The sequence below is a fragment of the Clupea harengus genome, chromosome 19 (genome assembly GCF_900700415.2).
Source record: "Clupea harengus chromosome 19, Ch_v2.0.2, whole genome shotgun sequence".
NCBI lineage: Eukaryota > Metazoa > Chordata > Actinopteri > Clupeiformes > Clupeidae > Clupea > Clupea harengus.
In genome coordinates, this window is record NC_045170.1 from 8,788,460 (window position 1) to 8,805,704 (window position 17,245).

The following is a 17,245-nucleotide window of genomic DNA, read 5'->3' on the forward strand; positions in this document are numbered from 1 at the left end:
GTTAGGTAGGCCTAATAAAGAAGTGTAACAAAATCCCTCCTTCTAACCCTCAAGTCTATTGTAATTGTTGTTGGAGACTAAAACAAACTGGTCTCTTCAGTTCGCCCCACATCCTGGGGAAATGAGTGAGACAAGTTTGGCCGACTGGAAAGCAAACACCGGATCACAATGTAAAATGTCAAGACTATAATGCATTCTCACATACCTCCACCTAGGGTACGCCACAAGGACATAAAAATGGGAAGACATTGTTTGGGGCCCTAGACGTAAGAAGACGGGTCTACCGTAAGAATGGGTTTCCTATGTCTATGATCGGAGCTGCAGAGGATGACCTGAGCAGTATGGATCTGAGAAGTTGAAACCTGTCCGACAGCTGACTTCAGATTTAAGCTTAATCGACATCTTTTCATTCAGTAACCGTGGGGAACCCATCAGTCGATTACCTGAAATGCATTATTACCATAACCCAAAGCCTTTTCAACAAGAAAATCCTCGATTAAGAGTGCTCGGCCAAAAAAAGCTTATAAAAGAATTATCACTGTTAGCTGTGCAGTGGGCTCTCAGTTGTGTGACCAGAGAACATAATGGGGACACGCTGTACAGCCTATGCAGTAGGCTAGTCACATAGCTGTAGTGAAAACACAACATAGTTTAATGAGTTTAAGGCATTGGAAATAACTAAATCTCTGAAAGGCATCTGTGTTTATTTTTCAGCATGCATACTTCATCATGTCTGTATGGGCTAAGAACTTTCCAGAGTCGACATCAATGTTTCCCTTTCCAGTGTACGATGACTGCTTGAATTAGTCCACTCCTTTGGTCGAGTTGCAAGGTGTTGTCCAGCTCCCTGAGGCGGCCTTATAGCTGTTAATGGGTGGTGGCTGCTGGCAGCAACAACTGCTGGGGTCTGCTTGGGGGTATAGTATTTAATTCCTTTGCCAATCGGTCCAATCTGTTTACAGGTGCCACGTTTCTAATTTCTCTCTCCAGGTGAGAATTCATTGCATAGGATACATTTGACCAGCTATCAAAGGCCTGTAGCACAGCAAGTTTAGCTGCAGACTCCGCAAGCATGGTTTCCAGTTCCTGTTGTTCCTTTTTCCTCCCTATTCGCTGTTCTTGTGGCTCCCACTGGTATGTATTGGAATTGTTATGTCTGTCGGCCATCACAATTAGGGGCCGGTGTGTAGGAGCCATTGGGGTTTAGGTTTTAATCTTGTTTGGGACACTAGATGGCACTCTACCTTAATTACACAATATAGGTGGGAACATTCATGTAGGTGTCAGGTGTTGCTTGACGGAGGGAGAGCACACACAGCTTTTTTACTTATATATGGGCTAAGTCTTCACTAAAGCCCAGAGGGATTGCTGACCGAGCACTTGATTGACGTGCTTACTTTGTTAGATGTAAAATAATGTTCCAACCTTACGTTCAAATTCTTGGTTATGATACTTTATTTCTCACAGTAAAATCCAATCAATAAAGGTATAATTATAATTAAGACCTTTGTCAGGTTTTTAATGGCACACACGACACACTGGAACACACACGTGCATATATGGAGGCGACACAGGACACACACACACACGCAGGTAAGCCTGAGGTCGCGGTGAATTTATTTTCTGCTTTTTCCCATCCTGGACTGTCCTTCCTCAAGGACCCCCCAGGAGCAGTGGGCAGCTTGTAGCGCCCGGGGACCAAGTGAAGTGAACTGTCCATCTTTGGTCAGGGATGGACATGTGTTCTGTTATTTTGCATGCTTTTTCTGTTGGGGTTCTTACTGGAGGAAACCCCTTGTGAACACGGGGAGAACATGCAAACTCCACACAGAAAGGCTCGGGTGATAGCCCACTTGAGCACTGTGCACTCTGGGGAGGACCTACCCCCCAGAGCCAACAGCGCCCCATGCGGGAATCGAACCCATGACCTTCTTGCTGTGAGGCGGCAGTGCAAGCAACTGAGCCACCGTGCCAAGGTGTCCATACATCCAAACTTGCATCTTAATTTACATGTAACAGACCTTTGGTGACACCATGAAGTGGTCAAAAAGCTGTGTGCGCTCCCTCCGTCAAGCAACACCTGACACCAACATGAATGTTCCCACCTATATTGTGTGAGCCCAATTAAGGTAGAGCGCCATCTAGTGTCCCAAACAAGATTAAAACATAAACCCCATCTACATAAACAGACCTACATTTACAAAGGTTTCCAAATACACATGTAAGTATGCACCATTTACCTTGGCAACCGTATTTGGGTGTCATTCTTTGTATAGCTGATGTCTCTTTGCATCACTTGAAGGTAAATTCTATGCTCACACTAAACCCATTAGCAGTTGATTATACCACTTACCATACCAAGTTAATTTCCTGTATGTGTAAATCTACTTAGTAATAAAAATAATTCTGATTATTATATGATAATGCTTCTTTTCCTTACCATTTAGATTTATGCATTAACATTAACAAAACTATTGATTTATGTGACAATAACTGTAAAATGCTTGATTTCTCTTCCTTACCTACCTTCTTTTTTCATGTACATAAAATGAATTGCTATGCTCACCATGCTATCACGAACACAAATGAATGGGAATAGTTGAGGCCTTCTGCTGGTCCATGAATGTACATCTCTAATGATCTTGAACTGAATATAACTCTATATAAGAATGACACATGCAAACTGTTGACGGCAAAAAAACAGACACAATACTCAGATTGGTTTTTCATTAGAGTAAACCTTTACTGGTACTTTCACATATTGGCCACACATCAAAAATTGCTTACTTTAATATAAATTGGGAATGTATCAAGTATAGTCTATGAAAGTGCAAATGACAAATTCAAGGTTAATGATTTGCCTAAAGATGAAAAAATGTTAATGGATTTGTAAAATATGCCACCGCCATTGCCTCTTGATTTAAATTCAGTAGCAAACAGGTACTGCCATCCTTCTCTTCCCCTGGGCATAACATTTGGTTAAAGGATGAATACAGCTGCTGAAACCCAACCAGTGATACAGAGAGTGAGAAGAGAAAATAAAATAAAATAACTCTCAATGATTACCAGCTATAAGATAGATAAGCACTCCTACCTAACATGGTGCAAAACTGTCCTACTGCAGTTCTAGGCATTTAAGGACACACTCCGACAAACTGATTTGGAGACCAATCCCAGAACAGCAAACGGTGAATGCACAACCTCAGTTTTTTGTAATTTAAAAGGTCCATTCACAATATGTGAATCTTTATATGTAGATAACCATTATATATTTAAAAAAACGTTTTTTTTATTTATTATTATTTATTTATTTTAATCAAAATTAGAAGGGAACTCAGATGTCGTAAATAAATAATGCAAATTATAATGTCTGTTACCTATTCATTTTACATTATGCATTAAATTAAGTTAAATTAAACTACTTCTTCAAAAAGCACTTATTCTTTAATGTCCTCGCTCGATCAGATAACTGTATGCAGGCTTCTGCAGTAAAAATCAACCAGACCAAAACAGAGATGCTATATATGGATGAGCGTCTGCTGGGCCATTAGTTGGCTCATTCTAACCAAAAAGCTATAAAAGGTGTGAACGTAATAAAAAAAAAATTAATAAAAAATGCTACTATGCTACAGTGAGACGACAAAATGGAGGGGAGTAGGAATATCATTTTTAATACTCAATTGAGCATCTGCCGTTACCATGAAGTGGCCAAGTCCATTTCATTACCACGCTACTGGGACAGGTTATTGGAGGGGATGGTAAGGAGCCTACTTTGAGGACAGTAGAAATAAAGGCACACTTATGGGTACAGCCTTATAAGCATGTCTGAAGAGCAGCAAAAATTGTTCCCCAACCCACCGCGTACACACTCCAGAGACATCCTCATGTTTCCATTCTCTATGGGTGAATACAGTACATCAGAGACAAAGTGGCAAAGGGGAGATATAATTCACTAACATGTCAGTATGCATTTACCCTCCTCGGTTTCGGATGGGAACCGTCGTAAGGTTTATGCGCAAAAAAATCTCGGTTTGCATCGAATAGAATAAAATATAATATTATAAAAATGAAAACAGGATAATGGGATGTCTGGGTGTGGGTAGAGTTTGATTGGCTCTCAGCAAAAAAAAAAAGAACTAGGCACAATTTGTGTCATAAACTGCTGTTCCTGCAGCACTGTTTGTAGTGTTTCTTCAATCTGGCCTCGGCGAAAAATAATAATCATAATAAAAAAGAGATTCTTAACACTTTTACTTAACAAGCTCCGTCACCAGGCCTCTCTATGCGAGTCATAAGCCTGGCACCACAGTTTAAGAAGAGGTTACTTTAGCAAGCCAGGTTACATCCCACGCGCATCGACAGGATTAAGGTGTCTGATTTTTAAATGCTTGGATATGCTTATGACACATTTATCAAGGCTGTGTGACAGAGGAAGTTGTGTGGGTTAGCAGAAATGTTGAAGGAGTGACATCCTAGCAAGGTGGATGGGTACAACACACTTAAACCCTCTCAAGCAGTGTGCGTGTGCGTATGTGCACACACACGCACACACCACCTCTTTCTCTGACATGCACACTCACAACACACACACACACACACACACACACACATCAGTCTACTGTCTATTTCTGTCACATAACCCATGCCTCACTAACACACCAATCCCCCCCACCCCACACACACCCCCACACACACACTATAGCATAATCATATTTGTGAGGGAGAGAAATGACAGAAATACTAAAATGCAACATCAGGGAGAGCACACGATGAAAACATGAGCAGTACTTTAACTCAAGGTGCTCCACTGTAACCATTCATAAAGCGCCTGAAAACACTGTGGAGTATCTTATAACACGCTACAAGCATGCCTAAGACACGGGACACCCACTCATAAGCTGAGCTGTTTCAAGGCGGAAAAAAAAGTGTAAAAAAGTGCATCAGTCTGGCTTTTCTACACTGATGCCGATGGTATGTTACCGCTGCATACTTGTGGCAACTGTTATAACATCTTGTGAAGTGTTTATTAAGGCTTTATGAATGGCTGCCTGAGACCACTTCAATTAAAGTCAGTATTAGCAAGGGTTATTTCGCTCAAGTCTGGAGACCGAAGCACTTGTCTTGAGTGACCTGAAAGATGTCATTGATGCATTCTCAATTAAAATAAGCAATCCCGCTTCGCTCACACTCACACCACCACGACCACCAAAAAGAGCAAACGCCTCCTCAGGGCCGACGTGGCTTTCCTTTTCTCTATAATTATGATTAACAAAGAAACTACCTCAGTCCAGCATCTCAGGGCCCAAAGAGGTGGAACTTCCTGATTCTTCCTAACATTCCTTGACATTTCTTTTCAACACTATAATAACTTTTTTTTTTTTTTAATCCAGGCAGTAGACATCTTGTCCACTTTGAGCGGCTTCAGTGAAACCCCTTGGCACCATGTTCTTTTCCTTCCTGTTTCTTAAATGCAGTGTTGACTGTTAGCATTTGGGTGTGTGAGGAGCCCTCAAGACTAGGTCAAGTGTGTCAGTGTCAGTGAGTGCTTGTGTGTTTTTGTGTGTGTGTGTGTGTGTGTGCATATATGTGTGTTGTGTGTGTGTATGTGTTGTGTGTGTATGTGTGTGTGTGTATGTGTATGTGTATATGTGTCATCACACAAGGTGCACCTGCTCCTCCCATTCAGAGGGCAGGTCTGTGGGTTGAGTGTTGTCATGGTGACACCCATCCTTCTCCTCCTCCTCCTCCTCCTCCTCTTCTTCCTCCTCCTGTGGAGGTGGGGCCGAGCCCTCTGTGTCTGGTGGTGTGAGTGTTGCGGCCACCTCCATGCTCAGCTTGGTGGGGCTTTGCAAACACTCTTCCTCCATGCAGCCCAGCTCCAGCAGGTCAGGCCTTTCCAGCACCAACCCCTCCGTCTCCTCCAGAACCGGACAGGGCGGCCACAGTTCCTCCTCGTCTTTGCCCACCTCCGTCTCCTTGTCCTGGGGCTGTGTCGTCGGCACCTCGGGGGCCTCCCACTGGGGCTCAGCCTCATCCAATGGGAGTGTGTCGTCAGTGTCGTCGGACATCAGTGCAATTTTCTGCGGGTTCATGTCATGGAACCAGGCCATGATGTTGCCCAACAGGTTGGCGTTCTCCGAGGGGTCTGAGCAGTCGGGGTCCCCGGGGGAGAAGGGGTCTGTAATGCTAACGGTGGTGGCGGCAATGGAGGAGGAGGCAGACGAGGGGTCCCCGTAGGGTCGGAGGCTGTCAGGGGGCATGTACTGGCTGGTGATGTTGCCCAGCCGCATGAGGCTGTCCCCTATCTCTAGGAGCTGCGAGCTGCTCAGAGAGGCCCGCGGGAGCTCCAGCGCGTGGGGCGCCGCGTCCAGCCTCGAGGGCAGCGAGGAGCCGATGGCTCCCAGCGAGGCGTCGCTGCTCAAGCCGTCCTGAGTGTCCGTGTCCCCACTCAGCCCCGACTCCTGGAGGGACAACTGAATGGCCAGCAGGATGTTGGGGTCGTCCTCATCTAGAGAACCAAGTGCCTGTGTGGAGGAATGAGACCAAGCTGTATTTAGTCCTCAAAAACACAAAGTGTACATGGAGATACAATACACACTAGCTCTTTGTCAAACTAAATCAAATTTTAAAGAGTACTATACATAACATCTTGCAAGTGTGGATGTTTGATTGTAAAATCTGTACATGAACCTTAACACAAGCTAAACTTAATGACACACCTGCATCTTAAAAAATGAGACAGGGTCACATTCTTAGTGGTCACTTAGAAAATTATGCCAGAACAAATGTGATCATCTGGCAATGAATTGGCGTTATCTAGCAAAACCTTTTTGGATGTGTCGACTACCTGGCAATACACCTTATGCATACAAACAACTAATTAGCTAATTAGAATTAAACTGTGGAAAGGAAACTTCCATTACAAATTTAACATCATTCTCTTGTGTCCTTTTACTCTAAGGCTAGCCTTTCGTGCCCTGCCACGCATTACCCCTTCTGGGAAGCACTGACTGATTCCTGCAGTTCAGACTAAAGAATGCCAGCTTGTTTACTCTGCTACGGAGCGGAGTGAAGAGATTAAATATATTTTAGGGACCTAATGCAGAAGAAGGGAATGAGCTCATGGGGATCGATTAAACTCACTGTTGAGATGTTGAGACGTCTTCTGCTTCCACCTCCGTCTGGGCCATCTGATACGTGTAAACAAACAAACAAACAAATACATAAAAACGACAATGGTTTCAATCATTTATTCCATGTCAGATAAAGATCAGCAGAGTGCAAAATGAGCCATTCCCTGCCCTCCTTAACTGGAAAATTAGTTTTATTTATGCCTCTGTAGCCTTGCTGGTGTGTGACACACTTTCTTTAGCTTCTAAAAAAAGCTTCCTGTTCTCCAAAAGCACAGACATCAGACCACAGGCGCTACACAGAGGTCAGAGGTCAGACACAAATGGTAGATCAGCAGAGTGATCATTCACCGGTTCTACATTTCCAGAATTCAAAAAGCGTGTTCTATTTGTCTTGATAATATTAAGAGTTACCATAAATCACTGACACAAGCTATGACAGCAGGGTTACAAAGATCTTTTACATTCCCCTAGCTTGACCTTTGGAGTTCTGTTACTAACCTGGCCAGTAAGTATGCAGTCTACGTGTATAAAATATTTTAGCTGGAGGCTCCTGTTTGTGACTAAAACAAAACAAACATCAGTGCCGTCCCTAAATACATGACAGTGTGTGACCCTAATGAACCTAATGTTAACAGTAGATAAATCTCAACAGCTGAATGGGGTAAACAGACAAGCCATTCTGACATTCTGGTACGGAGAGACAAGTGGAAAGACACAGAGAGAAGCAAAAAGAGAGAAAGACAGGAAACAGATGTGAATGGTATATGTCTGAATGGTATATGTTTATATATCAGTGAGAAACAAAGAGAAAGAGAGATGCCTGCACAAAATAGGTGGTTGGGTGAGGGAGTAGTTGGCTGTGTGTGTATGTGTGTGTGTGAGAGGTCAAGGAGTGTACCTAAAGTGCTGTCGCTGGGGTCATTGGGGTCGGGTGTGTTGCTCCGCAGGCTGTGGAGACTCAGCATGTCGCCTCGTCGACGCTGCCTGTGTCTACGTCTGTACTGGAACTCAGAGTATTCCTACAACACACCATAACACAACACACTTGGTTACTAGTCTGAAAACACTCACACAGGAAGATACACGTATTCTATTTTACATCACCATCATGTAGGTCTAAACTACAGCTACTCCTTCAGCACACTGCATCTGTCCACTACTATACATGTCCCACACACACACACACACACACACACACACACACACACACACACACACACACAAAACCTATGCACACATAGTGAACACATACACACACACACACACACCACTTCAACCATCACAAACTACATCTGTATTTGTACTCCTGCAAATGCAACACACCTCCTTAACAATGTCCACTGGGCATCAACACAGACAAGCGCTAACTCTCTATTTCTATATTCCAGAAATATATTCTCTTTCTCTTTCTATTTCTCACACACACACACACACACACACACACACACACACACACACACACACACACACACACACACACACACACACACACACACACACACACACACACACACCTACATCTTCACAACAGAGCAGACCTACCGTTAACCACATCTGATTTTAAAGTAAAAATATGCACACATGATTTGTAGCCTATGTTCCAAAGAAAAAAAGATTTCAGATCAATTTTAACGATAACACATAAGCATGCTTAAGCCAACAAACATGCAGACCAGGCATAACTTTTGAGGTAACACTAAAAAGGCGCACAAAGTTGGAAAGAAAAGAGAGGGGCACACTTTGAACATAACAGTCTATCTCAGCAGGCCAGATTTGTATGTGAGCAGCTAAGAATTCATAACGCTTTCACAACATTCACATCATTGTTTCAGAAGACAACATACACAGAGTGATTTGCATTTTTCCTAATTTTAGGGGAAATACATTTTTGGGAGGGAATAAAATAAAATTAGTTTGGTCGTCAGATATTGTTAGGTTTGAAAACAAGAATTGTGATAATTGTCAAAATGTGCCAAAGGATTCAGAATCTCAGTGCAATACAAACCACTGTGACTCCAAACCATACTCTTAGAAAAAAGGGTTCTTCAGTTCGGCCCAGAGAGGATTCACTGGTTCTGGTTTGATCTAAAATCTATCTGTAATAGTTATGAGCTGGAGTAGAAGTTGTCCATTTTAGCTAGCATGTGCTGATAGAATGTTTTTTTTTTTTAACATGAGCCAATACAAAACTATTCAGTTTTAGACAACATCCTAAAAAAACCTAATGTCATCAATTTCTGATCTTCATAGCTTAATTTGCAACAAACTCCAGGGGGGACCAATTAAAGAATCCCTTCGCTTAAAAATAGGGTTCTATGCGGAGCCCTTTAGAAGAAAGGTTCATTTTCCACACAAACAGCCCTTTCCTGGCAAAGAATGGGTTCTATGTTCTATGTAGAGCCTGCAAGGCTTCCTCTGCTGGGATATAGAATCCTTTGTTCTAAGGCAGACCTGTGGAAACTCCATGCCTCAACAGATCTCCTACCCCAGTGGCTAAGCCTCCTCAGACTCCGCTTCTTCGAAAAACGGCTACGACAAGGACAAAAGGGAATGCTTGACGTTGGCCATTTACAAAATACGTCCACTACAAACTAAAGTCTGACGGATTACTTGGCAACAAAAAAAAACAAACAAACAAAGAGGAGGAAAAATTATCATTCCGAGCCTTGCCAGCATGCAGTACAGTTTGCATGTGACAGGGTTTCGCACATTCTGTGATCAGAGCAAAGCCATCAGCATGGTTCACTGTTAACAAAACAAAACGTAAACATAACACCAACATAAATTGCGAGGCTCTGCACACACCAAGGGACTGTGGGTAACGGAAGTCTCAGAAGGCTGTCTGTGACGGCTCTGAATATCTATAATATTTCAATCAAAGGGCAAGAACCTGTGCAGAGAGCATTTGTGAACGACAGTTACCCACAATCCACTGGTGTGTGGACCATGGCAATTTAAGCGGAAGGTTATATTGACGCCATGTACACTGAAATACACTGGTGGCTGGTTCAGGTGGCCCAAGTGTGGCTGCTGCAGTACCTGCGGCTGTCCTCCCATGTGTTCATAGCCCTCACTGTGTCCGGTCCCTCCCACAACGGAGGGATCACGCAGCATCTTTGGACACAGAATGACACGGGTGGTGACCTTTGAACTTTGCCCTCGCAGAGACACAGACAGGTCACACATACATACACTTACGCTCACTCATCCAGGGAGTCTAACGGTTAAGTACGTTTCTATAAATAAACACTCACAAGCATGCTAGCGAACTATGTTAGCTAAGCCACTGAACAGCACTAAAAGAGTGTAAGAGTGGGCGTGAGTAAATACTCACCTCAGGGGATGCAAAACCCAGGTACTCCCAGTCCCACGTCCCGCCGGCAAAACTGGAGAAAGAGGAGATTTGACAGGGTTGATGTAATTAGAAGGAGCAGCACTATGTATAACAGCTGACAGAGGCATAAATCGTGGACAAACAGTTAGTCATTGTAAACACCCTCAGTGTCCCAATCCTCTTTATGTTATGACCTCTGTTATCGGTTATGACTTCTAATGGCATTTGCAGTATATCATTCATTATCCAATGCTATTTGGCACTGGACAAAAAAGTTGGTTATCGAGTCTAATAATCAAATGCAATTTTGAACTGATTTAAAAACCCTTTCACCCTATGCAGCGACCACTAGGGGGAGGATTGTACATCTATGTAAGAACTGAGAGACAGTTGAAGTTGATCCTGTCTTTCCCCGGCCCAAAAATCCTCCTACTAAACATATGACTGGACAAAGGGACCAACTGAAAATCGCTCTATTTCACTGGTATGGAGGCCAAGTGAACAGTACCTTTTTCAATAAACTGTATATAAAAACCAAACGAATGAACTCTGCTTAACTCTGTGACCCACAGGAGAGGAGGGAGCGGAGAGACACCTAATCAACATGGCGGGGGGACAAAGGGTTTGATGTGATGGCCGACTGCATGAACTGTCGGCTACGACCGCTACACGTTCAGGTGGGTGTCGATGTGGTTAAGGGCAAAGGGATCGAGCAGGGGCCCCCTACCTCCTGCGCGGGGCCTCTGGTGAGTCATTGGGGGCCACACCCCGGGCCACGGAGGCCAAAAACTCGCGCCTCTTCTGCTGCACCAGGCAGGCGGCACTGATGATTTTGTGGCGAGGGGTGCGGAGGTAAGGCCTGTTTACTTTCTGTGCGAGGTCCTCGGTTACCATCTCCAGATCCGTCTGAATGAGATGGACAAAGGGACAGAGGGAAAGACAGAAAACAAAGGGAGAGAGGGGGAGAGCGATGGACAGAGAGAGGAAGATAGAGGGAATGAGATGGTAGAATAACAGCGGCCCTATTTGAATACTACAATCTACAGTCTACAGTCATTTAACTGCGATACTAGCTAACTAGCTAGCATGCTCTAATTCACTTGCGTGTGGTTCTGAGAACCTGGAGGACATAGCTGACTGAGGACCAACAACCTTTTCCCAGTCCAGGTTTATTTCAGGTCAGTAAGGGGAGCAGGATCAGTATCACAGCAGTTACTTTAGCTAGGGTTCAGAATACAGATCCCATCATAGGGTAACACAGGAGGGGTAATAGGCTTAACAAGAAAAGCATGGAGCTGGAAGAAGGTTCAATTGCACCTCCTCAATTTACCCCGGATAAAGGCAGACAATTGAAACAAAATACATAACAAATCCTCAGATTGAGCTGAACATCTTGGGGAATGTATGTCATTGGATACAATGGTCCAGTTTAGCATGCTGTTCATCATGGACTTCACACAAACTAATTTCTCCCTAACCGCTTCTCACCAAAAATGCCCATTTAAAGTTCCACCAACCTGCATAAGTTCAAATATTTCTTTCTTTGTGCTTTTGGGTTCTAGAAAGAACCCGTACGGATAAGAGCACTTGAGAATGCGTCTGGTTTTGAGGAGTTCCTGAACGCCGTCTTCAATGAAAGTAGTGTCTGGAGGAGAACCCTCTCCTGAAACAAAACACACACAGACACAGAGACACACAGACACACACACGACAAATGTTGCCTGAAGTGAGACTCAAATTGTTAATCACTGTTTAACAAGTAAGTGCTCCTCACCAAGTCCATTGTGGCAATAAAGCCTTTAACAGTTCAAACATGTCTTGCACTCTTATAAAACACTAAAGAAAATATGTCTATACAGTCTGGTAACAGCTCTCGATGTGTATTATTAATAATATTAACTGAGTTAATTTCAGAAATGCTTCGGAAGGCAGTAAGGAGAGTTCATAATGAATAAGCTCTGAAACACACTGAACAATTCACCATGCTAACTTTACTTTCTGTATTGTCCTATCATCATCTGTGTACTGCACTTTCACTGCTGTTTAGTCTGAACAGTTTCAACAGCCAAAATATTTGCCTTTCAACATAATAAATCATGCCCTATGCAGACCCGTGTGCTTGACACTTACTTCCCATGAAAACTCGACTCAGTTGTTCCATCTTCTCTTTGGCTGTTTTAAGGAGTCTCTGTTCCAGCTATGATCAGAATAAATAAAAAATAAATAAATAAGACGTTAGACGTTAATACTGAGGTCAGAAAGCAGGTTAGACGTTAAAACTGAGGTGTATTTGTTTGTTACCGAAATCACCATCATAGAAACCGAGGTTTGTTTAATTTGAAATTAAACAATTTCATTTATTTTATTTTTCCTTTTTATTATCATAAAATAATTTATGATAATAAAATGTTTTTGTGATACTATGTATTTAGGGAATGTAACATCTCAAAGTCGAGTTAATATTTTGTGCATATCTTACTGAGGCACAGGCAACTAGGAAACTAGGTTGCACTTTATTTGGAATGCCCCCTATAGACTATCTACAGATGCTCAGATTATAAACAAATTATCTGTTGAAACTCTGTTAACTACGATTTATAGTTAGGGTTGGGTTTGGTTAAGGTGATAGGAAGACTAAACTTGAATTTCAACAAACCATCTGTAAAAGTCTCTGTAGGCGGACTATCCAAATAAAGTGTTACCGAAAACTAATATTCTATGAAGGCTGAAATAAATTAGATTCCCTAAATTACTTCCCAAAGTACACTCACTTGGTAACTGTGTTCATGATTCTTGTAGCGTGAGTAATAGTGCATGAAGCGATCGAGTTCCTGATAGCTCTTGTGCTTCTTTTCTGCCTGAGAAAAAAGACAAAAAGGTTCTTTTGTAACATTAAGCAAAATGCTATTAGTCTCTCCCTTTCTGTACCACATACACACACACACGCGTTCACATGCACACACACACACACACACCTCTCACGATCAAAATGACTATAAAACGCATTCAGCCAGAGCCTCTCCTTAAACAAATGGGCCTGCGAGCCCCCCGTTCTTGGGGATCAGAGACAAGAAAGCCTTTGCAAAGCCAGTCGTAAAAAAAAAAGAAAAAGAAAGAATGACCGAAAAGAGAATGGGTCTAAATACAGCTCATTTCTAAAAACCTTCCACTCATTGTGACATGGAGACAAAGGCTGGCGTGTCCCCTGATTTCCTGCCGGCTTCTCTGTCGAGGAGGAACTGTGGCTCAGCAGGGTGTTGTAAGCTCGCTTGCAGATAAAAGACACGTCTCTAGAAACGGCCCATGAAACAGGTAAGTAATGTCCTCTGTTTAAAACAAGGCTTGGTGCTGGTCTGTGTATGTATGTAAGATATAGGGACCCAGAGTATATAGGCTTGGGCTACTGCCATTAAAGGACCGAGATGCAAAGGAATCCCCACAGCGCTGGAGCCTATGGCCAATAGAATGGAGAAGCCATTATGTAATACAAAGCTCTAGAATGTTCTGTTTACGGTCTTAAGATAAATATTTTAGGAGCCAGGCTTGAACTGGGTTTGTGGAGAAAAGGCATTAATACATGCCATTCAGGTATGTGTGTGCTTTCAAAACAGTAGTTGTAATTCCATAGTTGAGTGTGTGTGTGTGTGTGTGTGTGTGTGTGTGTGTGTGTGTGTGTGTGTGTGTGTGTGTATACCTCCACAGTCATCTCCTTGGACTGCTCCTCCACCTGCTGGATGACCTCATAGCGTGTGCAGCGGTAGTAGCCACCTGTGGAGGAGCTGTGCTTCTTCCACTCCTCCAGACAGATCCAGCAGAAGTCATACTTACACTAGACAAAGACAGGAGGATGTGTCATTGATATATCAGGACAAAAAGAGAGATGTTTCATTGATATATCAGTACAAAAAGACAGATGTTTCATTGATATATCAGGACAAAAAGACAGATGTTTCATTGATATATCAGGACAAAAAGAGAGATGTTTCATTGATATATCAGGACAAAAAGAGAGATGTTTCATTGATATATCAGGACAAAAAGAGAGATGTTTCATTGATATATCAGGACAAAAAGAGAGATGTGTTATTGATATATCAGGACAAAAAGAGAGATGTGTTATTGATATATCTGGACAAAAAGAGAGATGTGTTATTGATATATCAGGACAAAAAGAGAGATGTTTCATTGATATATCAGTACAAAAAGAGAGATGTGTTATTCATATATCTGGACAAAAAGAGAGATGTGTCATTGATATATCAGGACAAAAAGAGAGATGTTTCATTGATATATCAGGACAAAAAGAGAGATGTGATATTGATATATCTGGACAAAAAGAGATATGTGTTATTGATATATCAGGACAAAAAGAGAGATGTGTTATTGATATATCAGGACAAAAAGAGAGATGTGTCATTGATATATCAGGACAAAAAGAGAGATGTTTCATTGATATATCAGGACAAAAAGAGAGATGTGATATTGATATATCTGGACAAAAAGAGATATGTGTTATTGATATATCAGGACAAAAAGAGAGATGTGTTATTGATATATCAGGACAAAAAGAGAGATGTTTCATTGATATATCAGGACAAAAAGAGAGATGTTTCATTGATATATCAGGACAAAAAGAGATATGTTTCATTGATATATCAGGACAAAAAGAGAGATGTGTTATTGATATATCAGGACAAAAAGAGAGATGTGTTATTGATATATCAGTACAAAAAGAGAGATGTGTTATTGATATATCAGTACAAAAAGAGAGATGTGTTATTGATATATCAGGACAAAAAGAGAGATGTGTTATTGATATATCAGTACAAAAAGAGAGATGTGTTATTGATATATCAGGACAAAAAGAGAGATGTTTCATTGATATATCAGGACAAAAAGAGAGATGTGTTATTGATATATCAGGACAAAAAGAGAGATGTGTTATTGATATATCAGTACAAAAAGAGAGATGTGTTATTGATATATCAGGACAAAAAGAGAGATGTTTCATTGATATATCAGGACAAAAAGAGAGATGTGTTATTGATATATCAGGACAAAAAGAGAGATGTGTTATTGATATATCAGGACAAAAACTATACTATATTCCATATTGCATTACCAGCTTCATTCCCTCTGCCAAGGAGGTTCTGTTTTCACCTGTGTCCCTTTGTTTGTTTGTTAGCAGGATTACACAAAAACTACAGGCGGTTTTGACCACAAGAAATCTGTACGTCGTACTTTTTTTGTTTTCCATTCAGCTCTTATGCTAGGTCATCTTCCATGCGGTCTTCCGTGGTTTACATACAATACTGCCATACGATCATTGACCATCCCCATACATTAGTGACTGATATGGTACAGTTTACTGAGATTTTCTTGCACAAATGCTCAGTAATCCAACATCCCCCCCCCCCCCCACATGAATATTACAGAGCTAAAGGTCCCTACTGTGGGCAAACATGGGAGCATGTGTGTGTGTGTGTGTGTTCGGATCCTCTGTCAGGCGACACTCTGCCCTCTCCTTCCCAGCATGATCTAATCAATACATGACAGGCCACCAAGTGCCCCGTTACCTAGCAACAGGAAGAGTTTGTTTGTATCTTCAGGTAACAAGAGGTTAAGAGCCCTGAGACTGCCTGCCTGCGAGTCTCCCTATCTTTCTTTTTCCTCTGTGTGTGTGTGTGTGTGTGTGTGTGTGGGTGTGTGTGTGTGTGTGTCTCTCTCTGTCTGTGTGCGTGTCTCACTCTCTCTCTCTGTGTCTGTTGATGCTTGGTTCCGTCCTGAACTTGCCTCACCTCATATTCCCTAGTAACACCATCAGACCTTACAGGAAAACAGAGTGCTTAATGATTACTCCAAAGCGTTGGTTATTTATTTAAAATACAGTATAACCCCTCTGACCTCCCCTCAACATCAGAACACTGTAATAATTAACCCACACCCAGAGAGCGTACAAAACAACAACAGGAGAGAGACATTCCACAATTCCCACTCCCCATCACCCCAGTGCAACACCCTATCCTGCCTAGCAATCAGTACTTGTGCCTTTGGAGGGGGATAGTATATATATATGTGTGTGTGTGTGTGTGTGTGTGTGTGTGTGTGTGTGTGTGTGTGTGTGTGTGTGTGTGTGTGTCTGGGGCTGTCTAAGGGTGTGAATGGGGGGGGGGGGGGGGCGTGCCTGTGCTGTCACTCAGCACATGTGTTTAAGCCTTCATTAAGGAAATGAGTGCTGGGTTGGCCATGCGGCAGGGTTTTTTTATTTCAACACCTGCCTCTGACGTCAAAGAGCCCTTCAGCAGCCGCGGCCCCGCAGCAAGCTGCCGCCGCTCCTGCTGCCGGAGCCTGCGTTCTCGACCAGGAGTCATGGCAACACACGCACACACACATTCAAATCAGATCACATAAACACATACAGTGCCTTGCAAAAGTTTTAGCCACTTGCGAGTGAGGATGCTTTTAGAAATAATGCTATGATACGTTTTTACCTCAAGTAAACAATAAATCAAATAACAACATACAAAGTGCAATCAACCAAAGAAACTAAATCAAATCAATATTTCGTGCGACCTCCCTTTGCCCTCAAAACAGCATCGATTCACCTATAGGTACACCTGTACAGTTTTTTAAAGTTCTTGGCAGGTAGGTTGTTCTTCAGTGGATTTAAACTGTCTTGACTGTCTTTGACTCTCAAATTACACTGGCTTCTGCTAGTTCTGAGCTGATGGCCTTTAGCTTTTCAATCTGCAGTGTCATTTGTTACTGTGTTCATTTT

The 17,245-nt window shown here is 42.4% G+C and overlaps 1 protein-coding gene across 3 annotated transcripts in view; it reads right to left on the reverse strand.

Moving 5' to 3' along the window:
• Positions 1–2,718: 2,718 nt before the first annotated feature.
• Positions 2,719–17,245, reverse strand: part of ankib1a (ankyrin repeat and IBR domain containing 1a) — a 32,206-nt gene continuing 17,679 nt past the window's right edge. Inside the window, exons 12-21 of one of the 3 annotated variants that reach the window (XM_031586034.2) lie at positions 14,162–14,296; positions 13,239–13,325; positions 12,598–12,664; positions 11,985–12,130; positions 11,195–11,373; positions 10,468–10,519; positions 10,173–10,247; positions 8,032–8,152; positions 7,144–7,190; positions 2,719–6,524 (exon numbers count right to left, since the gene is read on the reverse strand). In XM_031586034.2, the coding sequence (XP_031441894.1) occupies positions 5,655–6,524; positions 7,144–7,190; positions 8,032–8,152; positions 10,173–10,247; positions 10,468–10,519; positions 11,195–11,373; positions 11,985–12,130; positions 12,598–12,664; positions 13,239–13,325; positions 14,162–14,296 (1,779 nt within the window). In that variant the 3' untranslated portion in view covers positions 2,719–5,654. The remainder of the gene's footprint in view (positions 6,525–7,143; positions 7,191–8,031; positions 8,153–10,172; positions 10,248–10,467; positions 10,520–11,194; positions 11,374–11,984; positions 12,131–12,597; positions 12,665–13,238; positions 13,326–14,161; positions 14,297–17,245) is intronic. The other 2 variants (XM_031586035.2, XM_012832928.3) reach the window with 2 other exon arrangements.